The 26,205-nt window shown below is 41.5% G+C and overlaps 1 protein-coding gene across 27 annotated transcripts in view; it reads left to right on the top strand.

Moving 5' to 3' along the window:
* CAMK2D (calcium/calmodulin dependent protein kinase II delta) overlaps window positions 1-26,205 on the top strand; it is a 708,539-nt gene that overhangs the window by 12,448 nt on the left and 669,886 nt on the right. For all 27 annotated transcript variants that reach the window (XM_085641469.1, XM_085641477.1, XM_085641470.1 and 24 more), the window contains exon 2: window positions 2,933-3,027. In XM_085641469.1, coding sequence (XP_085497595.1) covers window positions 2,933-3,027 — 95 coding nt within the window. The remainder of the gene's footprint in view (window positions 1-2,932; window positions 3,028-26,205) is intronic.

The following is a 26,205-nucleotide window of genomic DNA, read 5'->3' as shown; positions in this document are numbered from 1 at the left end:
ACCATTAAGACCTTTGTATTTCACCATTTGCATAGCACGCTTCATGATGAGTTGCCGTATACCCATCTGAGTGGGTTGATTTTCCTCCACTTTCTCTTGTGATTGCTGCCCCTGACAATGGTCACCTATTCTCTAAAATGTATCCTGCATCTTTGCAACTAAGGCCTTCCGGGATAGAGAAATCTAGAGCAGCATGGGTGCGAGATTAAGGCATTTCAATTTCTGATAACATGTGGTACTATTGCTGTACGCAGACCAAATTAATTTTGTGCAACCATTGTCACAAGATATTACATTATAAGTACCTACATAGTGCTTGAACAACATTGAAAGATCAGCAAAAACACCCTTGTCGTCTTCAGTGTGAAGATTCAAAGGTGTGTGGCAATTCCGATACAGATCCGTGAGTCGCCATATATCTGAATAGTCGTTTACTATGAAACAGGTGAGCTGAAAAAGTCGTTCTGATAAATGAGTAGAAGCCAATATGTAGAGCCTCTAAAAGGTAACGTTATTCAGTTAAAATCCAAAGTAGCGTAGTTTCCAGCTCCCATACCGAAGCAAACATTTCGGGTTGGGAGCTGGACACTACGCTACTTTGGATTTCAACTGAAGAAGACCAGGGTGTTTTTGCCGATCTTTCTATATACAGATACTAACTTAAGCCTTGAGAAAGTCGTCTAACGACGAAACACGTGTTGGCTGTTTATTTGCGATACCTACGTGTCAACATTTTGGAAAACGATTCACCTATGATCAAGATTACTCTATACTGATTGTTTCATCCATTGCTTAGTTTGGAATTAAACACGTTACTGACTAATGATAGTCAGTTGGAACTTTTCGTTGTGCTGTGCTCTGTTCAAATTTTAATAATTAATGTATATGGAGGAATCGTTCTCCATGTACTGAGTGGCACTGTGGATGGCACAGTGTTTACATTGAGCACGCCAGAGGACATATTGCGTTCTACATTTACAAACCGAACAGAGGTGCTGGCTTTTTTTCTTTGAAACCACTGCCATCATTTTCTACATTACGTACCTACATAGGGCCTACACCACTCTGGAGCCCTTGCTAAATTTGACCCTACCAGATCTCATTGCTGCCCTAAGTGCCTAGTGGATCATGCAGATGTTTTTTTTTTTCCTTTCGCCTGACATGGATGTGTGGGGTAATAGCAACTTTCTCAGGTGACATCTATTTCATATTATCCTAATGATTGGTCAGACCCTTGCACCCGATCTGCTAACGGCTTTATTGGGGTATGTTAAGCCGCTGCCATTGGACGTGCGCAGCTTCACTGCTATTGCTTTATTACTTGCCAAGAGGCAAATCTTACTACATTGGGAAGTTTCCACATCCCCTGCGAAGGCGGCATGGTTAAAAGATTTATCCTACTGTGGCACCCCTTCTGAACTATATGCCTCTTTGCAACCAGTTACTTCTAGACCCAGGATTATTTGGCAACCATTAAGGAACTATCAATTATCTATTGCAGGTGGCTTTGATGAAGATTTGGCGAGCTAATTGGACTATTATTTAATGGAGGGGCTCCTTTGTATGTGTGGTAGTGTGGAACTGTACCCCCTGAAGTGATGCTGTGTTGCATGTTGATTTGGGATTTTATGTTCAATATGTATTGAAATTCAATTTTGCTTTTCTCTTTCTCTTGTCTCTATTCTCTTCCACTAGAGACCTATTGTACCACCTAGGTGAATGATTAATCTGTATTGTTGGCTCTTGTAGATGCTGATATTAAAAATGTAAAAATAGTAAACATCAATTGTTCATTATAAATCAAATATGCTATTTTAGCTCCAACACTTGTATTGTCTCAACAAAGCAGGGTATCTTTGTCAAAGTGTCTTTCTAGCATTTGCTACCGCAACTTAACTTGTTTCTTAGCATTCTTAATATTTACATTTTAGAGATTAAGGGACTACGGAGATTGAGAGGTCTAAGATTCCCTTTCCATCCAGTTCAATAATGAAGTTACTTCCTTTTCACACTTGACTTGCTAAAGGTAGCGGTAGTACGCAGAGAAGGCTTACCGCAGGGTGTGGTAGAGGGACAGTGATTCAGATATAGCATAGCACAGTATAGCCTAGAGACCTATTTTAGATGGCAGTTTGGAACGAAAACCTCAAAATAACTACACAACTTGCAGTCCATTCCATGTACATGCTCCCCCCCCCCCCCCCCCCCCACCTACGCCAACCTTACATCCACCTGTTACCGATCACTACCCTGCTGGCATCAATGCAGCCCTTGGCCAAACCACAGACCATACATTTTAGCCACTGGCAAAATGTTTACGAGTACCCATGGTGTACAGCATCTCTAAAAACCATTGGCAAAGGGGAGCCCTAATGGCTTTGGCAATGCTCGTGAACCGTCCCGTCCTTTCCTACCCAGTAGCTGGTTGTATAGCCCCATCATATCCTCTCGCAGCACAGCATTTCACACTCCTCTCTACAGCGCTCTGACCAGGGTGCTTTATAAATGTGATGAATACCTAAACGAATCGCACTTCTTCTCTCCTCATTAAAGTGCAACCTTGTGTGCATTAGCGCTATAGATTTGAGGTGAAGGACCAATCGATGATTCATCTAGCCGCGGATATGCTTTCATGGCGCACCCGATGGGATCATTACCAAATTTCATTTGTTGCTGGAGCAGAGAGTGAGCGCTCTGATTTGGCTCCTGCTGGTTTGCCTTTTGGACTGTGTTCAATATGTGTCCTGTACAGATGCACAGGCTCTAACCGAGGCCTTGGTTTTCATTTTTGTTTTGAAAACATTTGTACTTGTTCAGGCCCCCTATATCCCGCCAATTTGAAACTAATTTGTATCAACAAAAACGGGAAAAAACAACTTTTGGCAGGCCTGTGTTACTGCTCTGACTCATTTCTTTTCTGGTGTGTTTGCAGGGGGGCGTTCTCTGTGGTGAGGCGATGTATGAAAATCACATCAGGACAAGAGTACGCTGCCAAAATAATCAACACTAAAAAGCTGTCCACGAGAGGTGAGCATAATTCACTGGTTGGCCTCTGCGTGCTGTGTTGTCAAAGCATGGGTTTTTGGCAGTGTGGGGGTGTTTGTTTTACATGGTTGCATTCTAGGCAATCTGTGTTGTGTACAATATACTAAGATTCCATAAACCTAGTGCCCCTACCTTTTTTTTAAGGTTTATTTTTTTTAAAAAAATCTGCCGCTGTCCTTTCTGTTGTATGCCATCACATTCAACATACAACTAGGGTGACCATATCCCTCAATGTCATCAAGACACCAGGTTTCCACTTTGCTTAATGGGCCATCAGATTTAACCCACACCTGAGAATTAACATCCTGATGACCCGGAACCATCTAGTCAGCCTGTGTCAACCTCAATCCCTGTCTCCCTTCCTTGGTCCCCTCTCGATTTTTGTTACTCTCTAGGCCAGTTGCCCAATGCCAGGCCTCTCTGGTATTTATTCTCCTTCATGCCTCTATCTTCCACCAGCCTAGCCTTCCAGTCTATTTTCCTCATTCATGCTGGTTCGTTTTCGTCCCTGCTTTCTTCATTTGTCAATCTTTCTCTTCCTCTTTTGAATGCCTTTATCTCTCTTCCTCTAGGTCAGAGTCTAATGATGAAATTATGAGGCCCAGTCCCCAAAACTGAGGGCTGTGCCTACCACGTGTAACCACTGGAACATATTAAGCCCAGCCTACAGCTAGTGCAAATCGGACTAGTTTCTTTGCTCCACAGAAGTGTAGAGCCCCCCCGACCTGCATGCAGAGGGCTATTCAGCATGCCACGAAGCGCCAGTCCTATGTGTTGTTACTTTTGGCAAACTGTTCCTCAGGTCTCAAACAGTGGAAGAATAGTCAGTGAAAAATACTATTTATGAGGCAACTGCTTTAAAATATCACTCCACATTGCGCAGTGTGCCAGTTGGTAGAAGCCTAGGGGTGCAAGGATCCAGAATGGGCCTTAAACAGGATTGCTAATGGAAAGGCAAACCTACATCTTGTGTAAGCGGTGTCTGGTGTTTGACCTCCCCTTGTTCATTTATGGCTTGTCTTTGTCTGGGACTGCATTGCATTCTTGTGGTTTGTGCTGTTGATTGTGCCAGGGGGATACATGCCTGCAAACTAGCTGGTCCATAATTCCAATGACCTTGTGTGCATTTGTAAGGTTAATAGCACGTGTTACGGTTTTTTTCACCTTTATGAATAGCTGCCAATATGTAGGCTTTGGGGCAGAACACAACATAACTGACCAACACAGTCTGCTACAATAGTTGTCTTGCTAAGCACTCTAGATAGTTCTACACCTGTGCTTGAGATTGTTGGTTAAGAGTGTAGCATCCCATTTAATCTGGTCTGTCACTGTTTTTTCCAAGTTTTTACTATTGAAACTGTATCCTTCAGTTTTTTTGATTTGGTTTGGAACGTGTTACAGTATTTTTTTATTTTTTTTTTACTTTGTTTACTAGGCATATTTTATTTATTGATATATTGAGGATTTTCATTTTTTACATCTGCCTTTAGGATTTAAGTTTGAAAAGTAATGGGATGCTCCAGTTCCAATTGAGAGCCTGGAGGACATTTTATGCAAACAACGAGCAGCCTCTTTACTGTCAATGAATAGGTTCTTTGGCATTGAGTGGGTTATGGTGGTGCTGGCCCATCACTTGTATACAAGGGATGTCCGAGACCTCAGTAACTCGGTGTAAGTTCAATAATATTCCCAAACGTTTTCTATTGTTCCTTGGCGAAAGGAGGGGCTTTTATATTCTCTAGATGAACACTGGATCTGCTATTTCCTAAAAGTTTTTGAGTAAAAGATGGGGTTGCCAAGCTTAGGCACTGTAAGTCCCAATTCAGTATCCTTTCCTACGAAGAGCTGTCCTCTCGTGTTTTTTTTTTTGTTTGTTTTTTTTTTTTGCTTATCACACTTGCAGTAAAGTAACTAACGACCCCAGAAGAATACTGCTTTGTGTGGGCCATTGCTGTATCACATGTGAACCTTTTGACATCCCCTGACTCCTCCCCCTCTTCGCTTATCCCTCTTGCCGGTCTTTCACTCCTTTATCCTTAGCAGCCAGAGACATTACCCTTTTGCATGTTTTGTCCTTGGTTGTTTGGATCTGACTTCTACTTGGTTGTATTGAGCTTCACGTTTGTGTGATCCTCTCTTTAACAATAACCATTCCCTGTCAAATATCTGTGCATCACTAATGCTGCAGCCTCTTAAGACTATACCTGCATTTCTACCCAAGCATTATGCTTTCCTGTTAACAGGCGTACCCAGAGAAGCAAGCACCACTGAGGTACATGCAAATGCTCGTTCTGCACTCGGACATTCTCATGGGAGTTCCTTTTAATGGCCAGGCTTGATAGCGCAGCTGTCAGCAGACCATTATGTGAGCATCACTAGAGAGGGGTTTTGGCTCCGCCCACATGTTGGGAGCCAGGAGTGCATATTTTGATTGGACAGTAGTTTTGTAGAGCGCGGCTAATTACCCGAGGGGGGTATCCAAGCCTTGAGCAGGGCAGTGTTGAGGGAGGAAGAGGAGATTTTTTTTTTTTTTTTTTTTTTTTTTTTTTTTGTGTGCATGGTAGCTTCACCAAATGCAAATTACTTAACACCTTTGTCACTGTGCCTGTGCAATATTGCCAACATGGCTGCCTGCTTAAACCGAGAGGTTTCCTGACTGCAGCCCACATAGGAACTGACGAACATCCAATATCCCAGGTCCCTTTGTCCCTGGTACTGCTTCATAGGTGGGTCCAGTCATGCACTGCACCCCACTGCTGGAAGATACCTTCCATCCTCTTCAAAGTAAAGTCTGCCATTCTGCAGTGAAAGATGGACTGCTAGTTTCGAACCGCTAGTCCATGCTTCAGTGTGGTGCTGTTCCCAGCACTGGTGCTAACTTTTGTCTGCCCTGATGAGGGTGCATTTGTAGTAATTTTAGAAACATAGCACACAGACCTCGTCTGCATCCATTACGTGAAACAACCACTGTTCTTTGTTGGGGGGGACTAAAGAGTGGGTAAACTTTATTCCTGGATAGAAGGTGAACTCCAGGCTTTAGTTGCGAATGCCTGTTAAAAAGAGAATGGTGGAACCAGTTCTCTCTGTGGGCTATCAATACATGCCCAGTATTGTACTGTAGTATAAGAAAGGCTAGCCAACCTGCATCTCTGAAGCCATCTAGCAGTGCTTGAGGAAGCACACTTGGCCAATCTAAATGCTGTCTGATCTTGGTTTCTGCTCAGATGGTGGCAGCTCACAGGTGGACTTTGCATCAAATAACCTTCCAGACTGGGACGCATCTAAACACGACATTCATAAAGTATGGAGGGAAGCTTAAAAATCTGTTCGCCTTCCCAGCTTGCGGCTGTAATTCCCTTTCAATTTGATGAAACCCTGATTCTCAACAGGCTGTACCTTTAAACCATTTTGTGTGAATAACAAACTGTGTGAAAACCAGCTCTTGGTTCCAAGTACCTTCTTGTTACCATAGTAATGACTGAAAAGGTAGAGTGCCTTGCCATCTTGTGGTACTCCTCAAAAGTTGATGAATATACATATCTATGGTTTTCTGCAGCAAATGCAAAAATGTATAATTAAATGAGTCGCGAGCAAGAACAGTTGAAGAAAAGGAGCAAATATGGAAAGCAAAATGCACAGTATAGTCAGAGTAAGTGTCTTCAGAGGGTCCAGAGTAAACTAACCTTGTGAATTTAGCATATAACATGGAAGCATCAGAGCAGTGGGTCTGATTCACAACTGCCTTCCGCGAGAGGTGTTTTACATCTGAAAATTCACGATTAAGTCAGAAGTTCGCAAATATCAATTCAAACCTTTTCACAGAAAAAGCTGTATGCTCTTTGTTTGCGGTGTGAGCTCTTCGTTAAAAATTCCTGACTAAATCTACGTGTGTGAACTCATTGAATAGACCTCCAAGCAGTGTCACTGGTCAGATCCTTTTCTTCTTTGGTTGTATCAAAAAACTTCGACACAGTGACGCTGAATGTAATAATTCCTTTTCCTGTGTCCTCCTGTCCACATACAGTTTGTCAACATGGGATTATTTAGCGTGCAGCAAGAGTTTTTCGAAGTCATGTATGCTCTGCCACCAAAACCAGCAACACCTGAGCGCTGCAATTAGCAACTAACTATCTCCGAGCATACTTTAATTGTGTTGTGTGATGATGTATTATAGATTTATATTCTGCCTACTACTGCTGAGGATGCTTTGGGCGCTTTGTGGGCAGGTAGCACCCTTCTCCATGGAGCCCAGAGTTAGTTGGTAGTGCTAGTTAGAACTGTTGCAGTTAGTCACGTTATGCAGCATTCTTATAATGTTATATCCGTTATTTGCATGCTGTTTCTACTTTAGACGAAAGTTAGTTGCTCGTTGTTGCAGATGCGTATGTACTGATTTGCATTCCTAATTGCGTCTCCTTGATTAAGGTTAATGCAGTACAGAATGTTTAAACATCAATATTAGTTGGCCTAGTACACCATTTCCCTGGATAGTAGTGGTAGGGGTGGAGAATACAATTGGCTATGTTTTGGGACAGGCTTTAACAGTAAATCTGATGGGAAGAGCTCAGTAGAATTTAGTTTGGGCAATGACTCGGAATAAGACCGGAGGAGAGGTGGCTTGATATAATGAAATAAGCCTGATATGAAAGTCCTGGTCAATGCGCGAGAATTGGCATGTCCTGATGTGTTAAGGTCCACAAGCAGTGCCGGATTAAACCCTGTGGCGGCCCCCAGGCAGACGAAATTTCGGGCTCTCCCTTGCAAATGCTACCAACCAACAATCACTACTGTACATTACACATGCGTAGTTTGCACTGGATATTTTTTACAAACTGACAGCTGCCAGAAGATGAGCGTTTGAGGCAAAGTGTTATGTCAACCTAATGTCTCTGGTTTATGTACTTTAAGTTGTTAATAAGTACATTATATTAATACAGTATTAAAGCTTAGAGTCTTTAATGTAAAGTTTTTATTTCTCTGAGTTGATTATTATTTTGATCCATTGTCATGGGGCCCCTGAAAGTTGTGGGGCCTATAGGTCTGGGTCTACTTTGCCTATTTGGTAATCTGGAACTGGCTACAAGTACAAATACACTTTTATTGATTTTTTTTTTTTTTTTTTTTTTTTTGTGCTTACAGAGTTGTATGCTTCAGATCGTGTGAGTTCTGTTTGGGCCTCTGTAGATGAGCACAAAAGCAGCAGAACTTCATCTTTGTTTCCAGGTGTAACCTGGTATTACGTCTCTGTTGATGTGTTGTATATGTTCCGTGACACTGTAATTATTCGGTCGTGGACGGGTGTATTTGCTCTCCTACTTTCTCTGTATTACACTCCGTTCTCTTTTCCTGTTGATAGTGAAATCCTTCCTGTAGTTTATACTCTGTCACTTGGGTATCATCAGTGTAGTTACAGCATGTGAATTTGAAAGAACAGATGCTTTCTAGAAGTGTTTTATTGTAGCAATTATAATTGATCCATGCAGAAATCCTTTTTTGACATTGAATGGGTTGGAATAAATTGGATGGTATTAAGATGATGCTTTGCGACAGGGGTAAATCCACTGATTGATATTTTATTTGATACCCATATAATTTAGTCTGCTCAGTAGAATGTCATGGTTTACAGTTTCAAATGATATGGATAGGTCCAAGAGAATGGTTGCAGACACTTTCTCCACTGTAGTTTCCAGGTCGTCCCAAATCGAGCTTAGGGTGGATTCAGAGCGTCTTCATTACCGGAAGCCTTTGATCTGGGAAAAGATGGACCTCTTACCAGTATTCCAAAGAATGCTCCATTGTAAATAGATCTTCAGTTGTTGTGGTCTTTCAAGTCTGAATTATTCTTTTTAAGTAGCAGTTGGATGGGTCATGTTGTGAGTTCTGAAGAAACGCACAGAGTTAGGGTTTAGTTAATGATACTAAGTGTTTGGATTGTTGCTGAGATTGATAGTAGAATGTTTGTTGAATATCACTGTGGCGAGGGTCTGAGGGTGCACCAGTTGGACCTCTTGATCTCACTAGCTCGTGGAATCCATAAGAGACAGTTGCTGGAATGAGGACGAATTGGTGTTTTGTTTTTTTCCAGTGGGCTTCCTTTATGGCATTTTTGAAACTGAGAACTTTTCCTTCTATTCAATATCTATACATCTAGTTATTTGGCTTTAGAGATGAAACGACCATCTATTTAGTTTCATAAGCTCTGAGGTTGAGAAGGTGATGTCACTATGCAATTGCAATACGGATTGTGAAAATCTGATAGAAACCTGTGTAGTTCCTTCGAGGGACATTTGACTGATAATCCCATTTGAATGTTGGGCTGTTATTTTCTGATGCATGATTTGTATTTCCTGTTTTGCCTTTATAGGCATGTTTTGTCCAGCAGGCTGTTTGGATTTGTCCCATGATTTTTGTAGGGTACATATTTGTGCTCATAACTTTATTTATAGCCTCATGCATCCATTTGGTTGAATGCAGTGTTTTCTACAGCCACAAACCTTTATTGAGTTTATCTGGCCCATCTTTATTCAGTCTTCCCTCTCACAGACAGCGACTTCAATTGAAGTGCCCCACAGATCCCGAACACTGCTGTCCTCTCACTGTCACTACAGTAACTCCCTCCAAACTTGCACGAGCTCTCTCTCTGCTACAACTCACACCTCTGGGCTGCAAAGCAGAAGCCATACACAGCCTGTTGGGGCCTTCAAGTATCTTATCGAATAGAGTTGTCCAGGCCCTCCAAGAAGAGACCTCATGGTCCTGGTAGGGCTGCTAGTACAGAGGCAGGAGGTGATCTGAGATGATCAAAGACACAGAGGTCAAAGGTCTCTGACACCGACCTACACGTCTCATGACACCGACGCTTTGAACAGATTGCGATTTACAGGAAGTTTCACTTTCCGATTGAACAAAGATTGTTTGCAAAAATATTACAGCCAAATTATAATTCCAGTTGAAATGACTGTCGGCCGTGTTACAAATAAAGCGGTGCGGGTAGAGTGTGCAGTCCTGAGATCCACGTGTTAATTGTATACACAGGTGCTGGAGCACAGTAGAGCTAAAACCTTTGGGAGAAGTGCTGAAAGAAGAGCATCTTCAGAGTTGCACACTTTTTTCTTTGCATAGTTTCAATATTTCAAAATCCATTTTCCACACATGCACATGTAAAACAAAGTGTAGATTAACCCATGCACCCGTAACAGTCCGCAGTTAATAGGAGACCTAATAAGGAAAGTTTCCATTACACGACTCCTAAATACGGCAATGCAGAATGGAATTTAAACATGAACCAGAACAGACGGATTAAGTTTGTTGATCTTGAGGCTGGACTGTAAACTTTCCTCATGGCAGGAGTTTGTGTGCGGGGATCTTTAGTACATTCTGGCCGGATTCACAATGAATTTAATGTGGCTAATTGCGACCTATTCTTGTCTTTGCAGGAGTAAGTTATGAGTACTCCTAGAGCATGGTCAATCGGGTCATATGCATCTATTAATATAAGACAATGACGGGGACAAGCGTTGGTATCTCCATCCATCCACCAGAAACAAACAGATATTTGAAACATCTAAAGGCATCGGCAAGCCCTGTACCTCGCATGGCAGACAGCGGGTGCTTCAACTCTCAACCCCGCTATTTGTGCCAAGGATGAACAAAGCCAAATAATCAAACCTCAAAGTGGATTCTGGATAGTATCGTCTAACCCATCCAGTATGTTCATTCACTGTTTAGTCCTAATACTAGAGCCTTACACGGTCTTCTGGTTTACTCTTTCTAATTCAATCCTTTATTTTTTTTATCGCTCAAGATATTTTGAAGTTACTTCCTCTTCCAGAATGCCTACGTCAGAGTGGTTGTTCTGTATTTTCAGTTCCCTTTTCACGAAAAAGTGTTGTTTCTGATAACAAACTCCCTTCTCGAATGATGGTTTTATGCTAGTCTTATCTTGCTTGCCTATTTCTGGACAACTTGTTATAAGTTTGCCTCTTCCTGGAAATGGCAATTACATAACTGAATCCATTCGGTCTGGGAGTACATTTATAACTATAATTTAATTTCCAATTTTATTTCGGTTCAAAGAACCACAAAAGTATACTATAACATCTCCATAAAATACATAACGGATAAAAAGGTACCCAATTCATTAAGGTACATCTCTGTAATACATTTATATAATAAATGATCTGTATACAAAAGTAGACCACAAAATCCATCTCCACAGCAAGGTGATTCCATGTCAGCTGATAAGCGATTCATTGCAGAAAATAGTTAAAAAAAAAAAAAGAAACCAATTACAAGCATATTGTATTTGTTTATGCTAAAACACACGAGTAACTCCTTGTAAAACAAAGTCCAGTATGGCAAAAACCTCAAACGGACTATAAATAAGCTCTAGGAGTGTCCACTATGCCGACAGTAATGTCTAGCAGTATGCACTAGTTCAGGGATATGTGGCGTTACCTACATAAAGTGTGTAGTGCATAAATAAAAGTGTTAAAACATCAATCGAGGCAGCTTTTGTTTTGGTTAGGATCATTGGCATGACACAGGATAAAATTAACCCCAATTGTTTGCAGTAATTTGCAGTTCATCATTGTGCGGTGTCAGAGGAACTGCGAGACAGTAAAACATAATGTACTCTACGAATGATAAAATTTCAATCTTCTCTTCCTTCGTATATGGCTCACCGCAAGCAAAAACAGCTGACACCAATAACAATCGTGAGCTGTCTGTTTTCAGAATTCTTAGGGCCTCTGAAAAATTTCTAACCCTTAAACCAAGGCACATTGGTTTTATCAATTTCCTGCATATGACAGCATATTCCGGACAGAAAATTAAAGAAAGTGTGCAGTGTTTTCTTCGGCATCTAATGAACATAAAATGCATTTGGTTTCTCTCCCTACTATTTGACCAGGTGACCATTTGGCTATAATTTAGTTGATCTGGAGAGCTTGGCAATAGTTTGCAGGTTAGGAATAGTGTAGCGAGTCTTCCCATTCTCCAATCATGTTGGGCCTTATCTGCGATGGTTTGCCAATAAATGTGCTTTAGTTCGTTCTTGGAGTCTCCAGTCAGTGATCTAGGATCAGTCCAGAAACTACTCAGACCCATCTCATGGAGCCAATTACACGTGACTGAACCAAAGAAAAGTAAGCTGGCCGTCAAGTTCCAGTAGCTCCCTCAGTCCTTGTCTGTGAAGTTCTTCTGTGACCCAGATTCTTATCCAGCATAATAGGGGTCTCAGTATAGTTAAATGTTCCAGTCTCTTAATACCAGTATCATGGAATAGTGGAATGAAAGGTGTAATTTGGGGGAGACACGTTCACATCGGAATCAATTTGTTTTCTCTCATAACAATCGAAGTCAAAATCTCCCCACCCCATAGTTCTTCCCATAAAGGGCTGCTCTCCGGGTCCTATAGCTATAAACTTCCAGAGCTGGGGCGATCACTTTGGACTCCATAGCTAACTGCTTTTTAACAATTGGCATAGCGTTTTGAAGCAGAACTACCTTTACCTTATTATTGTGAGGTTTCCATGACAGTTTCCAATCAATTGTTATACCAAGATTACTGAAATTGGGTGCGTGCTCCAGTGGTGTTCGGTCGATCAATATATCAGTCTTGAAACTTTTATGTGGTCTAATGGCCATGTATTTGGTCTTGCTGGAATTTATTTCAGGGCCCTTTTAGTCTACAGTAGTTGCTAAAATTATCAAGTAGTCTTTGTAGCTCCCTCGCGGTCTGAGAAAGCAAGATCGTCATCTGTAACTATTAGTGCACATATAGGGGCCCCTTCCAATTTTGGTGAATCATGAGTGCAATTTTGTAAGTGCCTGATTACATCTTTGATGTACAATAAAAAGAGAGTGGGTGATGAGATGGAGCCCTGTCTCGCTCCCTGCATGACAGGAATGGTCTCTGTGAGTTGCCCCCCCCCCCCAGTCCTCATTGCACTCTTGCATACTTGTCTTGGTGAAGCCTGATTATCTGTGTCAGGATTTCTTCCGGTACACCTTGATGCCGCATTGATTCCCATTGGAGATCCCTTGGTACTATGTCAAACACAGCTTTCAGATCAATGAAAGCAATGTACAAGTGCCCAGCCTTTAATTTGGAGTATTTCCAAGCTATACATGAAAGTCTGAACACCTGATCAATTATGCTCGTCTTGGTTCTAAAGCCTGCCTGGCATGTTGAGAGAATATCGTTCTCTGTTATCCGGTTGTTTAACTTATTCAGTATCTGCTTTGCATAAACATTTTGGAGGATGTAATTTAGGCTTCTAGGCCTGTAATTGGCCGGATCTTCCTTGCTGCCCTTCTTGTAACTAAATAAATATCTTTCTGCTGCGGTTTCTTGACCTCTCCCTTGCAGTAATGTTGCTCTGCATATTGAGTAGCCATTTTTAATTTGTTTATACAGAAAAACCTGAGAACCCTTTTCCTGTTTGCAGACTTGTATGACCACACCTGAACCCTTTACTACTATTCAGGGTGTCTGTTTTCTATGTGCAAATCTTAACATCTGACTTCATCAACCCTTTAGGGCAAACACGAGCTCTCCTTGTAGGCTCTTAGTGCACACTTAGTCCACATCTCACACTGCTAGTTGTTTTATGACTCTGCAGGTACGATGATGTCTCCCTATATTGCCCCATGACAGTAAATGTGGTTTGAGATGGATTACATTATTATCAAACTGAATTTGTGGGGCGCACGGCTTCCCCAAGGGGTATTGGTTGATGTTTGAGATAGATGGTATCGCCCATCAAGTCAGCCTATGCAATCAAGATGTAAATGGCTGGTCTGAGGTGGAGGGGAGCAGAATTAGTCCATAGAGTTTGTGAGGCCCATGTGAGGTTCTCCCTGGGAATGGAAGGATTTTCCAGCATCGCCCACATGCTTTTTGGGTCTCTTCAAGATCTCCCAGACTGCCTACATAACTACCCAGGATATATAACCTGCTAAATGGTGAAATGTTCAGTCATTTAGAGTCCGTAGACTGAGACTTGGCTAACATTTGCATGTAGCACAAGCCTATGACAAATTGGCCCCAATGGTGAGAGTCTATGAATCGTATTGACAAGGGATCCCTGCTGGTAGATGAAATGGCCCATCACTGTTGGTATTTATAATATATCCAAGTTCAAACTTCCCCATGTGCAACTGGTCTTTTGCCTTGATCAAAATATAAATTGCATAACCAATAGAGTGCTCCAAAGCAAATTACAGACTGCTGGTCCTGGTATAACCATATAATTAAAAAGTGAGTGAATAGGCTTGTTGCACAGTGCTCTGTGCATAACCCGTGCATGAAAAATGGTCTTTCAATGATTTTGATCTAATCAAATGGAGCACCTATGCTGCTGTTCTTATGAACCTAATATAGGACTGGATTATCAGTGTTGGCATAAATCCAAGTGACTTCCAGGCATGAAGACATGCTCTTGGGTGCCATGTAGGAGAGCATTTTCAGACATAAATACGCGAATTCCTAGAATAACTTACCATATTTGATATTATTTTTTTTTTTTTATAATTGTGTTCATTGTAATTTACTGGAAGCAAGTGGCATTGGTGTACATGCTTCCCTTGTCCGGGTCACAACCGTTTTCAATCTAGCCACATTGCCATCTTAAAGCAAAAGTACAATCATTATGTTGAGGAAATATGTAAGGTGCAACATTTCTGTCCATATTATGGAAATGAGTCCTGCTACAAATTTTTCTCAGCCATGTTTGCAACATGGAAAGCATTTTAATCCTCAGAGTAAAACCAGACTCGACAATTGATTAAAAATAAGTGTAGGGGCACACTCATCACACAAAGGAGGGTAATTGTTGATTTCAAAATGTATTATTTTTTTCTAATTATTATTAGGGAATTTGTAAAGCACAACAGCTACTCAGTGAGTGTCCCAGCACTAGCAGGAAATCGTATCCCTTACTAGCATGTGATTCTAGAAGCAGAACCAAAGAGCCAGGTTTTGAGGCAACGCTTAATGGCCTGGATGTCCTCTGTGGCACGGAGCTGTTGCACTTATTTGCAGCCAGGTAGGAGTAAGCTGTCACCACACTTTTTCCTTCTGTATTGAGGAATCGCCACAAGGAGGTATTTGGATGACCAAAGTGACCTGGAAGGTTGATAGGGAAAAAATCTGATGGACAGATACTGAGGGTCAGTGTGGTAGAACCCCTGCGTGTCAAGAACAGACCTTTGAACCTCACACAGTACTTGATAGGCAGCCAGTGTAGTTATTTCAGATAATGTGCATGTGGACTCTCCAGGAGAGTCATAACAGAAGCCTAGCAGCGGCGTTCTGGACCATCTGTTGTCTCTTCAAGAGATAGGCCGGCAGACCCCAATATGTCGAGTTTGTGTAATCCAGTCTTAAAGTGGTAAGGGCCTGGATCACTGTTTTTCTGCTGCACAAGGGTGAGAAGGCAGGGTAACTTTTTTTTAGCAGCTTTAAAAGTCCAAAACAGGAACCTACAAAGAAATTACAAAAATAAAATTATATAAATGATACCTTGTTGTCACTATTGTGAGTAAATTGGGAATTGAAATTGGTGAGAACAAAGTCATCTTGGGAGTAATTGATAGGCTACGAGGGAATTTTTCTCATTTTCCAAAACAGGAACCTACTACACCAGCCACCTGAGTTGCAAAAGATCAAATGTAACCCCCCTATTGCGAGCCAAGGAGGTAGTGATTGGCAGGAGGCGGTGGGACATCCTTTATCCAGAGGTTGTAGTACCAGCTGGGCGGATGGATCCCAAAGAGCAAGATTTCTGTTTTTCTGATATATCGAAGGCAGGTATCGCACATCCGTTAGAACACTGTGGACATGCATGCCTCTAAATTGTTTAGAACATTAGGGGCATTTTTATCCTGGGTGTGGAGCGGTTGTTTATCATTGGCTTAAGATACAGTTTGTACACCAAATGACTTCTATTGTTTTTAGAAACTGTTCCTTTGAGTAACACTACTTATTAGTATAGACAACCCCAACCAATCTGCTGAATTTTAAAACTTGAGTTTGTGTTTCTCATATACCAAGCACTGTAAGCATATAATGCCTGAAAGTAGTAGTATCAATGGCATGTAGCCTTCCTTGTCTTATGTAACATTTACTGTACATTGACTTTCACACTTGTATGATTCATTGTGTCTGTATAATATGTGGGTATAATGTGAAGCACTCTGACACCTTACATTGGGACGAGGAGTGCTATAAAAGAAATTAATTGTGAGAGATTGACCATGGAGAGTTGAGGGGGCATCAGTGGAGGGTGGTAGGTAGGGAATCCTTGGAGCAAGAAGTCACTGGGGGTGTCCCAAATATAATTGCCACACTGGGAGCCACCAGTGTAAAAATCAACCCTGATCATACTTTTAGGCGCTTTCAGCCAGCCTTCTGTACCAATTTGTCTGTCGTTCACATTTTCTTTTCGCTCAATAAAGCATATCACATGGGACAGTGGGTCAGCTCACTGAAGCCATTGGCTAACTGCAGAGTGAGTGACAGCATTCCGTTCTTTCACAAGGAGCGCTTCCGCACACAAAGAAATTCCCTTCTATGCCAGGGAATAATATGAAAAAGTGTGCCTATTGAGATTTAAAATGACCAGTATTTTTAATGTATATTGATGAGGGCTTAGAAGCTGCCCCGAAACAACAAGTTTTACAAAAACCATGACACAGCAAATATTGACAAATCCAAAAGTCTAGGACCAACGCCTTAACTATTGGCTTTGCCAAGGCTGGATTCTTATGCGTTGACCTGTCAAAGTTGTCTCCCTCCTATATTTGCTTCCAAATATCATATGCTCATAGTGCGCAGCTCCCTATAAATTTCTTAGAAATCTCATTTTTAGTGTAATGTTTTTTGGTGCATGGGTTATAGCCATATGAATAAGCAAGGATGTCGTGGTTTGCACATTCCCGTAACAAGGAAGTAAGCAGTGACGGACGGTATGGTTCATGGGTGGCGGTTTGGGCACGTGGGGTGGGGATCACAGCAGAGGGAGTGGGGGGGAATGATAAAATAATTGAAAAAAATAAACGCTTACCTTGCCGCGCGGTCCCACGTCTCTGCTCCTGCTCTCCCAGGCATAGGAAGCACAGTAAAGGCTCCCCTGACCAATCGCAATGCTGCAATGCAGCACTGTGATTGGAGTTTAGTGTCCTGGTTCGATGCTCCACCAGGGAATGGTGTCCTGGGCTTGTCCTCCACGCAGGATGTAAAGCATGGCGAACAGGGAAAGTGCGCATGACTGGTTTGGACGGCCCGAGAGGGCAGACCAAACGGTCAATGCGCACTTAGGAGTGGACAAACTACTCCTCCTCTGCCCTGCTCCGAAAGCAGAACAGCCCTGCACACCCACCCGCCCTCAAAGCAACAGGAAACCTGAAATGATAATAACTTAAAGCAGTGGGGCGACGCTCCTCCGCCATAGCGTAATAGCCGCCCCGTAAGTTATTCTCTGCAATGAGTATCCTTTGTTGTTGGTGATTTATTTATTTTATTTTTTCTGCACGGACGGCTGCTTAATGACACTACATATCACACTGGCTTTTGTATTTAATTTATAGGAAGTAACAAGATAAAGTGTTCTATAATCTGTATAGTACTTGGGAGGCATTCTAGTTCTGTTTATGTGCACATTACTTTTTCATCACGGGGCAGTGAAAATGGAAAAAGTCAAAGCATAGCTGCCCTGGTTATCTGAAAATGGCTTTTTTTTTTTTTTTTTTTTTAACTGTTCTGTATTTTATGGCTGTCATTTGTGTGGTGATTACCGTTCGGTGTTGCAGTCAGTGACGTGCGGTACTGTAACAGGATGCAGAGGGTCAAACCGTGCAATTAAGAAAAGGTAGACCTCTCTTATACTGAGGTGATGGTGATAATGCCCCTCTTAAGACAGGTCAGCTTGGTGATTAAAATGGGAAGTATTTACAGCCAAGCAAAAAGATCTTGGCTGTGATTACAGCAGGGCTGGGAATCCTGCGTTGAGCACATCCTCCTGTTTACATTCAAATGGAATTACAGGTCGGGCCTGCTCTTTCAAGTTGCAGCAGGTAAAACCTACCACTAATAATAGCTTAAAATGCCGAACATGGAATTTGCTCTTCTTTTGAGGTATGCAATTCGAAATGGGGTGCAAATTGTGCACGCCACACTATTTTCCACACGTTCAATCTAATTATCGGGTGCAAAATTTGGACCCATGATTGTGTTTCCCTTGCAGTCAGCGCTGTATAAGTTCTTGTTGATGCTTTGTGGTATTCACATTCTGGAGGCTGGATTTTAAAAACTGATAAGATTGCTGGAGTCCTTAGTCGGAGCGACCTAGTTTGTGCATAATCCGCTTCCGAGATATAACAAATAGGGATTCGGGCTTGAATCTTGAAACGTTAGAAAAGGGACAGGCTAAAACGACGGACACAATACATAGCACACCAGTGGAGGTGGACAATTTCAGGATGGATGTGGCCCTAAAGCCCGGGATCATGGAGGCTCGGGAGTAATACACAGACATTTCTCATCGAAAGATAGCAGTGCGTAATAAATACATGGAATAGCATTGTAGCAGGGGCTGTAGGATATAGCCAGCAACGGAAAGCAGTATGGGCTGATTCAGAAATAGGGCACAGTCTGATCAACAGATCAGTGATCAGACACAAGGTTATGTAGAGTATGTGGTGTTGTCGGCAAAGTCATTGGAATATATGGTGGACCTGGTGGCAAGTCCTTTCCCCATAATGACTTCTGAAGAAAATGGTGTTGACGACAGGAACCCAAGGAATTGGGCAAGTAACATTTTATGAATTTATTTATGTAGCAAGGTGTCAACATTGTATTTAGATTGACGTTATCAAGGATGACCAATAACATTTTAGGTGAGGGTAGGTAGCACCTAGTTCAGGTCACCTCTACATTTAAGGAAAATGTGCTCATAGTGGTGTGGGAGTGTTGAGGTAATGGTAGTGTTCATCCCATTACAGGAAATTTGGAAGCTCCTCCGAGTTTTTAAAGATTGTGAGACGTGGGTGGTAGAAGGAAAGAAGGCACTCCAAATGTGATAAATCGTGACTGCCGTATTCCAAGTACCCCATACTGGTGCCATCGATCAGGGGGCAGGTGAACACCTTTTGTTTATGTTACTGCTCCCCAAAACATTGGAATCCTCTTGCACATTCATACATTTCATTCACCTTCTCTCTCCATGTCTGCTCCCCATGTCCTCCAACCTTCCCGTAAAGACGAAACATTAATCAGTCTTGTCCATAGATACAAATTTAAAAAATGTAATTTTTAACAAACTGGTTAGTCGAACAATTCTATTATGGAGTAACTTACAATGGGTGGGCAATCGTAGTAGAGCTGATTGGGAAGTATCTTCCTTGTGGCAGAAACATGGCCTTCAAGGTAAGGCACCGGTTTTGAAGTTGGTGATCTATGTTCTGCAAGTTTAGCATGCTCACTTCTCATTGTGCCTTTGACATAATCATGTATTCTGCAGTTTAGAAGGTGCAACACGCAGGTTTTTTTTTTTACTTCTCTTGTACAATTTTGGATAGTCTGAGCCTTGGCTAGAAAACAGGAAATTGTGGCTACCACCAATCCTCCTGCATTTGAAGGATGTATATTTAGCTGTTGATCACTGAAAGCTGGTTACAACTCAAATTGATTACAAATAAAAAAAAAAGAGATTCTCCTTCTTGGGCCTGACAATTCAATGGCAGCAGAGAGAGAAAAATTATGTTGACAGAAATTTCTGGAGGATACATTTTACCACCCTGAAGAAAGTTGGAGGTTTGGACATCACTGCAGACAGCAAACTATGACCTTTCAGATAAACCAAATGGTGAGCCTTGTTACTGTCAGCCTAGGAAACTGAGAAGTGCCCTGCAACGTATACCAAGGGTGAAAATTACTCGCTGCCATAGAGGTACTTAACAATACTCGTTTAGATTCCTGCAAAGCTCTAACTAGAATGATAACCAAAATAGATTCACTTCCCAGAAGGTAGACCAGTCTTAGAAAATATACAATAGTCTTTAGCATCCAGTAGAATACCTCACTCTTTAGTGTTGAGAAGCAAACTGAAATGCGTGAGTTGTCATCATTGGGAGGCATCTTTTGGATGCATGCTACAGTGGACAGGGATATGCCGTATACGCTGCAGTGCACTTACGTTCAAACTCTTATCCTGTCAGTGTTATCACAATCTTTAAATGGCATGCTTTCAGGAAGCATGTTGACTGCATAACGATAGGGCCAACCAGGCTTTATTGGAAGAGCTGTGAGGGTTGCTGTGAAGGTGACCAGGGCAGTATTACCAGGCATTGCAGCATCACGCATAAGTTGAACACTTTGTACTTGAATAATGAGCCAGCAGCTCACGGCCATAGAAATAACCAACTCCTGCTCATATGTTTTTCATCCAGCCTAGTTCCTCTGCCAGCTCCTAGTGGCAGCATGAAAGTAGTGTGTTTATCATACTAAACGTATGCCATGTGCTACTAATCATGATGTCTGCCCCCTCTTAATGTTAATGTAAAAGAGTTGATTAAAATAACACAGGAGATATGGAAACGGTACTAGAAACCAAACAAAATGATTCGCCAAAATCCAGGGATACATGCATATAAAAAAATATTTTGGAAGAACTCTTCAGGATTAGTATGCAATTGAGAGGTGAATCGTACTGCAAAAGCTATATATTAGTTTCTCTATTTGAAATTATTGTGATTAGTTTATTGATTCTCTTAGGCCATGTAGCCAATTAGGACCAGAAGATGATCTATGCTGTATCTCTGCATATCTAGAGCAAAGCAGAAACCATTCTCTATTAAAAAGTTCTAGAAAATTGAAGCCTTTTTACTAAAATGGCCTTATGATGTCACTCGGTGTTATAAAGCCAATATAGTGAAAAGGTGTCCAAAGTTGGTCAGAGAAGACCGAAACCTTGCCAGATTTCAAGATAACTACTGACCTTCACATTTACATTAGTTATGTGTAGATTTTTCATATATGGGAATTCTGTACTCTGGGCTTTCTTGTGACTGTGATGGAAGCTCTTGGTACTTGCTCATGGGAGACTCCTGGATGCCCCGTCTATCCATCTACAGTCATTATAACTGAAATGACCCTTTGGGCATCTCTAGTCAGTTGTAAATAATGAAATTTTCAAAGTACCATGGTATTTGGAAGAGGGAAGTTGCGCTAATAGTATAAAAGCTATTCATATTTATTATTAATTTATTGAAATTCTATCACCCTGAATAACCTTGCTAATGACACCAAGGGCCCTTTTGGTGTGTGAGGGGTATTTTAACAAAGCTGTGTGCTTCCCACCACTGTAGGAAACGCACTTGATCTAGTCTATCACGATTGTATTTTTGTTCTGGGGTGGATCCCTTTTGTTTCTTATAACCTTGCTAATGAGACCGAATACTTCTGAAGGTGTATAATACCGTGATGATGGTCGGATACTACCTAAATCATACTGTGGGAAGTCTGAGAAATAAGTTAATTCATGTGCATATTAAGGAGCTGTTTCCAGACGAGTTCCAAAGGCAAAATTGTAGAATTTGGATCAATGTCCATTTTCCCTTCTAAATTTCCTGGTTGATCATTTTCACCGAAGGTTAGACTAATCTTCAAATTTCAATATAATTAAATGTGCAGACATAAGTTTTCCATTTCTATTTATGCTAACACTCTTTTAGCCCCGCCCCCCCATCAATGAGATTTCAGAACTAACCTGCAGAAGTGTATGTTCTACTTTGATGTTTGTCTCTGCAGAGTGTGCTTTCTAGAGTGTTCTCAAAATGAATACACCAACTTATGTATACCACACACTTAAATTAGGGCTTGTTCAATTGTAGTGTTTTGTGCTAAAATGAGGAAGACATTTACCTGTGATCAAATGTTTGGAGCACATTTGGGAAACATTGTTTGCTGAAATGTAAGGTATGCGTTAACTGGAGGAGGAAAATGCATTGGGCCTCCTATTATGGGTCTGTATCTCCAGGCTCTAAAGGTTTACAGTTTTTCATTTTTTGGGGTCTGAGCAATCACTAATTAAATATTTCTGTATAAAAGTACACACCTATATCTGATAATCTTAAGGCACATTTACAGCTGAAAGCTATCCATGGCTCATCTCTCTTGACACAACACTGTCTGAGTGGCTGCAGGCACAGGAGCTGTGGTTTCTTGGACATTAATATTGCAAGAAGTTTAACTATGTGGCAGGCTTTAAGGGCTACCACTGTGTTTGTGTGAGCATGAAGTTACGTTATCCTACTGGTTACAGTTCACTGATAAAAAGCTAGATTGTTGTGAAGTGACTGTTTGCCCAATGAGATGGTTGCTTGTGGGTAAGGCCATGTATAGCAAATTAGCATTTTCTCTATTGTCACCATAGATGTTTTGCCTCTTTCTGGGCACTATTTTGAATGGTTTTGGAACTCTGCTAATGTTTACCACTTGTAAAGTGCACAAAGTGCACATGCTTCCTCTCTAACACATGCTGTACATTTAAATTCACTATTTGGCCTATGTAACTTCCCTGGAAGTCCTTAGTAAATGGTGCCTTAAGTGTGTCTCTGTGCTCCGGCAACAAATGATGGATGGAATAACGAATAGATCGAACATTAACCCCCCAGTCAAGAGATCTGGTTTAAATCAATCATGCTGTTGCTGACTGCGCCATCTCAGTTTGGACCTAGCCATATCCAAAAAAGTCTTGACTCTAATCCCCATGGGAACAGTCCAGACCAAACTGCTAAACAGGGTCCGCCCTGGACCAGAAATAAGCATCCTGGAACCAGATTCAGGGTATCACCCCTCATCAACCAGTGTGCCTTTGGCATGGAAAGTTAATTGTCAAGTGTTGGCTGCAGTGTGTATTTGTCACCTGCATATGACAAAAATGTATTTCTGCCAAGAGCACGATGGTGCTGTGAAGTGAATAGGTCAACATTCCTGACCCACACACATTAATTTTCAATCCAAAGTATGTAACATTATTTTTTACAGTTCTAAAATGGCTTTCTTTTTCATGTGCATTTTTTTACCTGAAAAAGTGCACTTCAGTACTGGGGCTGGTGAGCCTGGGCTGCTGGGCCACATTATTCATCTAGTTTTGCTGTTTCATGCGTATATTGCAAACAAACAATGAAAACAATCCGTTGCAAGCTTGCCGAAGCCATACCTGCTGGCTTTGTCAATGCTTATTCTTACTGGTTCCATATTTTAGTGATGCTATTGCTTTGCTTCTGTTGCCTAAAGTAAATTTTGCTAAGTGGCAAAACAAGCACAATATTGTATCCTCTGTGAACCCCCCACACACAACCTTTGATCGCTCCTTCATCTACACTCACTCACTCCCAGGTCCTCTCAACCCACGAGCCAACCTCCATTAACACATTTATTGTAGCGTTTCTCCCGTCCCCTCACCATTATGGTAAAATATCCAAGTTGGTCCCTAGTCCTACTGAGAGGAAAATTAAAAACTGATCCCAAAACACCTTAGGTGGCTGTCACTCTTATCCATTTTAAGAAATGTCTCATCTCGCTGTACATCTAATTCAGCCTGTAAATCGCCAAAAGCAGATTTGTAAATCGGGCCATTCCACAGCACCAATGAACATTTCAACAATTTTTACTTTTTGAGGGGAAAAAAAGTATATCCCGTTTTAAAACCTAAATTACCTAGCACATGGGTGGCTTTTTGTTGATTAAAAAAAAAAAGTTTACCTTCTTTGGCAAGGGTGGATTTTTTTTTCTTTTCTGGCATAGTTGTATTTGCAAAACCAAAGGAAATGATGGACGGAGTGTTGAACATTGCAAGCACCCCCCCCCCCCCCCCCCCATTCAACTGATCTGGGTTTAATCCACCACCGTTCTTTAGCCCACTCTGCCACCCCAGTTCAGACATGGCCATATGCAAATCAGTCTGACCCTGTGCCTCATGGGAACAGTCCAGCCCGAACTGCCAAGCCATGTCTTCCCTGGACCGGAAACAAGCTTCCTAGGACCGGTTTCTGGCATTTCAGCCGTCTTCAGCCAGGCTTGCTTGAATCCATAGTTGTATTTGCCTCATGACACACTTGCAATGATGACCATATAATCAGGTGCCACTTTGCATATTCAGTGGCCTATTCCTTTTGACAGTGACAACTTAACATCCACATACCAAAATATGGTCTCCAACTCCCTTTCCAATGAAGACTAACTCACCTTCTGAGTAAGCAAAAACTGAAGCACTTGTTTGTCTAAATCTTTCCCCACCAATTAATGTCTTTGCAGACCACTCGGTTTTGCCAGTTGTTGTTTTCATTGTGGGTCCTCTTTCTATGAGACCATATGCTATTCTAAATGCTTTTGTTTAGTATTAGGTAACAATTTAAGGGGTTTTAATCCATATTTTCATCAGCCTTGTTTTGCCAGAATCAGCAAATCGAGGCAGGTTTCTGTTTCAGGATCCATTCCGCAGGACATTAGAAGGATTGCAGATCTCCTCCCATTCGCAACACTATTGATAAGTGAGCTAATTACCGTGGCTGTCAACAGTTGGAAGTTAGTATATCCCGCACATCAATCAGATGAATACAGGAAAATCAATCTAAGGGGGCCTGCTGAGGTGTGGTGAGCTTTGACGTCAGTAGAAGTACTGCAATCATGTGAAATCAATCCGTATTGAAGACGTCCTTTAGTTGCTGCACAGGAAAGATGCATGCCTTCGAAACTGAGCTATTGCATAGTGACAAGACTCTGAGGATCAGCTTTAGGCTACTCCACAGGGGATAAGAGAAGAGGTTCTTCAGAGATGTTACAAGAGGGACTAAATGGATGTCATGGAATGAGTCGTAAATGTTCAAAATCTTGATTCCAGTCTTCTCTAGTAAAGTTAACCTTTTCTTTGAAGGTACCTTGGTAAGATGGCTTACCTAGCAGCCAGCTGAAGGTGTTGCTGTGATGTAAAATGTATGTTGGTGGTAGCTCAGTGAATGAGCACTCGAAACTTGGAAGTATGCATTTTTCCCTGCCTTCACTACTACACATTACACTTTTGTTTATGCAGATTTGCCTTTTGTGTCAAGAACAGTAACAACATTTGGACTTCATAACCTCTCCACATAATATGGAGTGTTCGCCATTAAACAATTCCCTGAAATCTATCCCACGTCCATATGCTCTTGTGTTAAAAAGGTAGTAAATGGAGTGCATAAATTTGGACTGCATAAATAGTTCTTCTAAATCCCTCTTATTGGTAGCTGTTTAGCTTAAAATATAACTGAGAAATGAGACAGCTTGAGATACCAGGATAGGGTGACGGAGTGCAGGCGTGTGAGAAGAGGAGAATGTTACAAGGTAAGAGGTAATTTGTGTTTAATTACTTTTTTAATTGAAATTGCTGAGGCATGTTTGAAATGCGAAAGAAAATGACAAAAAGCAAGTATTGAAAACGTTTATTTAGGTCTGGGATCAACAACGAATATGCCAGCCAGAAGGGAGAGACCGTGACAGCTAGTAAAAAGTTAAAATTATAAGAATTCAGACTCCCTCTTTGAGCAGTTGGAAATCTTTTCAGGTGTCTCAAATCTTTTCCACCCTGCACTCTCTCGTAATTTCTGTAGTTCACTACCATTTTGTGATGTAAGGAGTGTGGTAGGTGCACAGATTCACTATTCTCCATTGTCAATAGATCTATTTGTTGTGTATAATATTAAAATTTGTGACAACTTCTAATGGCGGTATTGTACTTTGAGTCGGACAAGGGATGGAGCCTTCAGAGGTTCTGTCTAAACGTGTCCCTACCAGCACTTACCTTCTATCATTTTGTTAGACTTTGCCTCCTCTTGCCTGTGATGGGTATCGATGCTTGAACGTTTATGACTTGTACTTGAACTGGTGTACCATGGTTGGCTCCTGGTATATCCATGCTATATAGAATACTGTTGGGCGTGGTATTTATAACCTAACAATACGAAGAACAGCACACTATTTTATCTCTGGGAAGATCTCCATTGAGGAACTTATGGAGTTTTATGCAAAACTGAATCTTTGGTTGCGACCACACTTTTAATTCAAGAGTGCACGGCCAAGGGAGACTCTGATCACAATTGTTTGACTCTTTCAAGCCT

Source organism: Triturus cristatus, chromosome 2_2, assembly GCF_964204655.1.
Source record: "Triturus cristatus chromosome 2_2, aTriCri1.1, whole genome shotgun sequence".
In the NCBI taxonomy this organism is placed as follows: Eukaryota; Metazoa; Chordata; class Amphibia; order Caudata; family Salamandridae; genus Triturus; species Triturus cristatus.
Note: the sequence above shows the minus strand (reverse complement) of the source record. Positions and strands in the feature narration are given on the sequence as shown.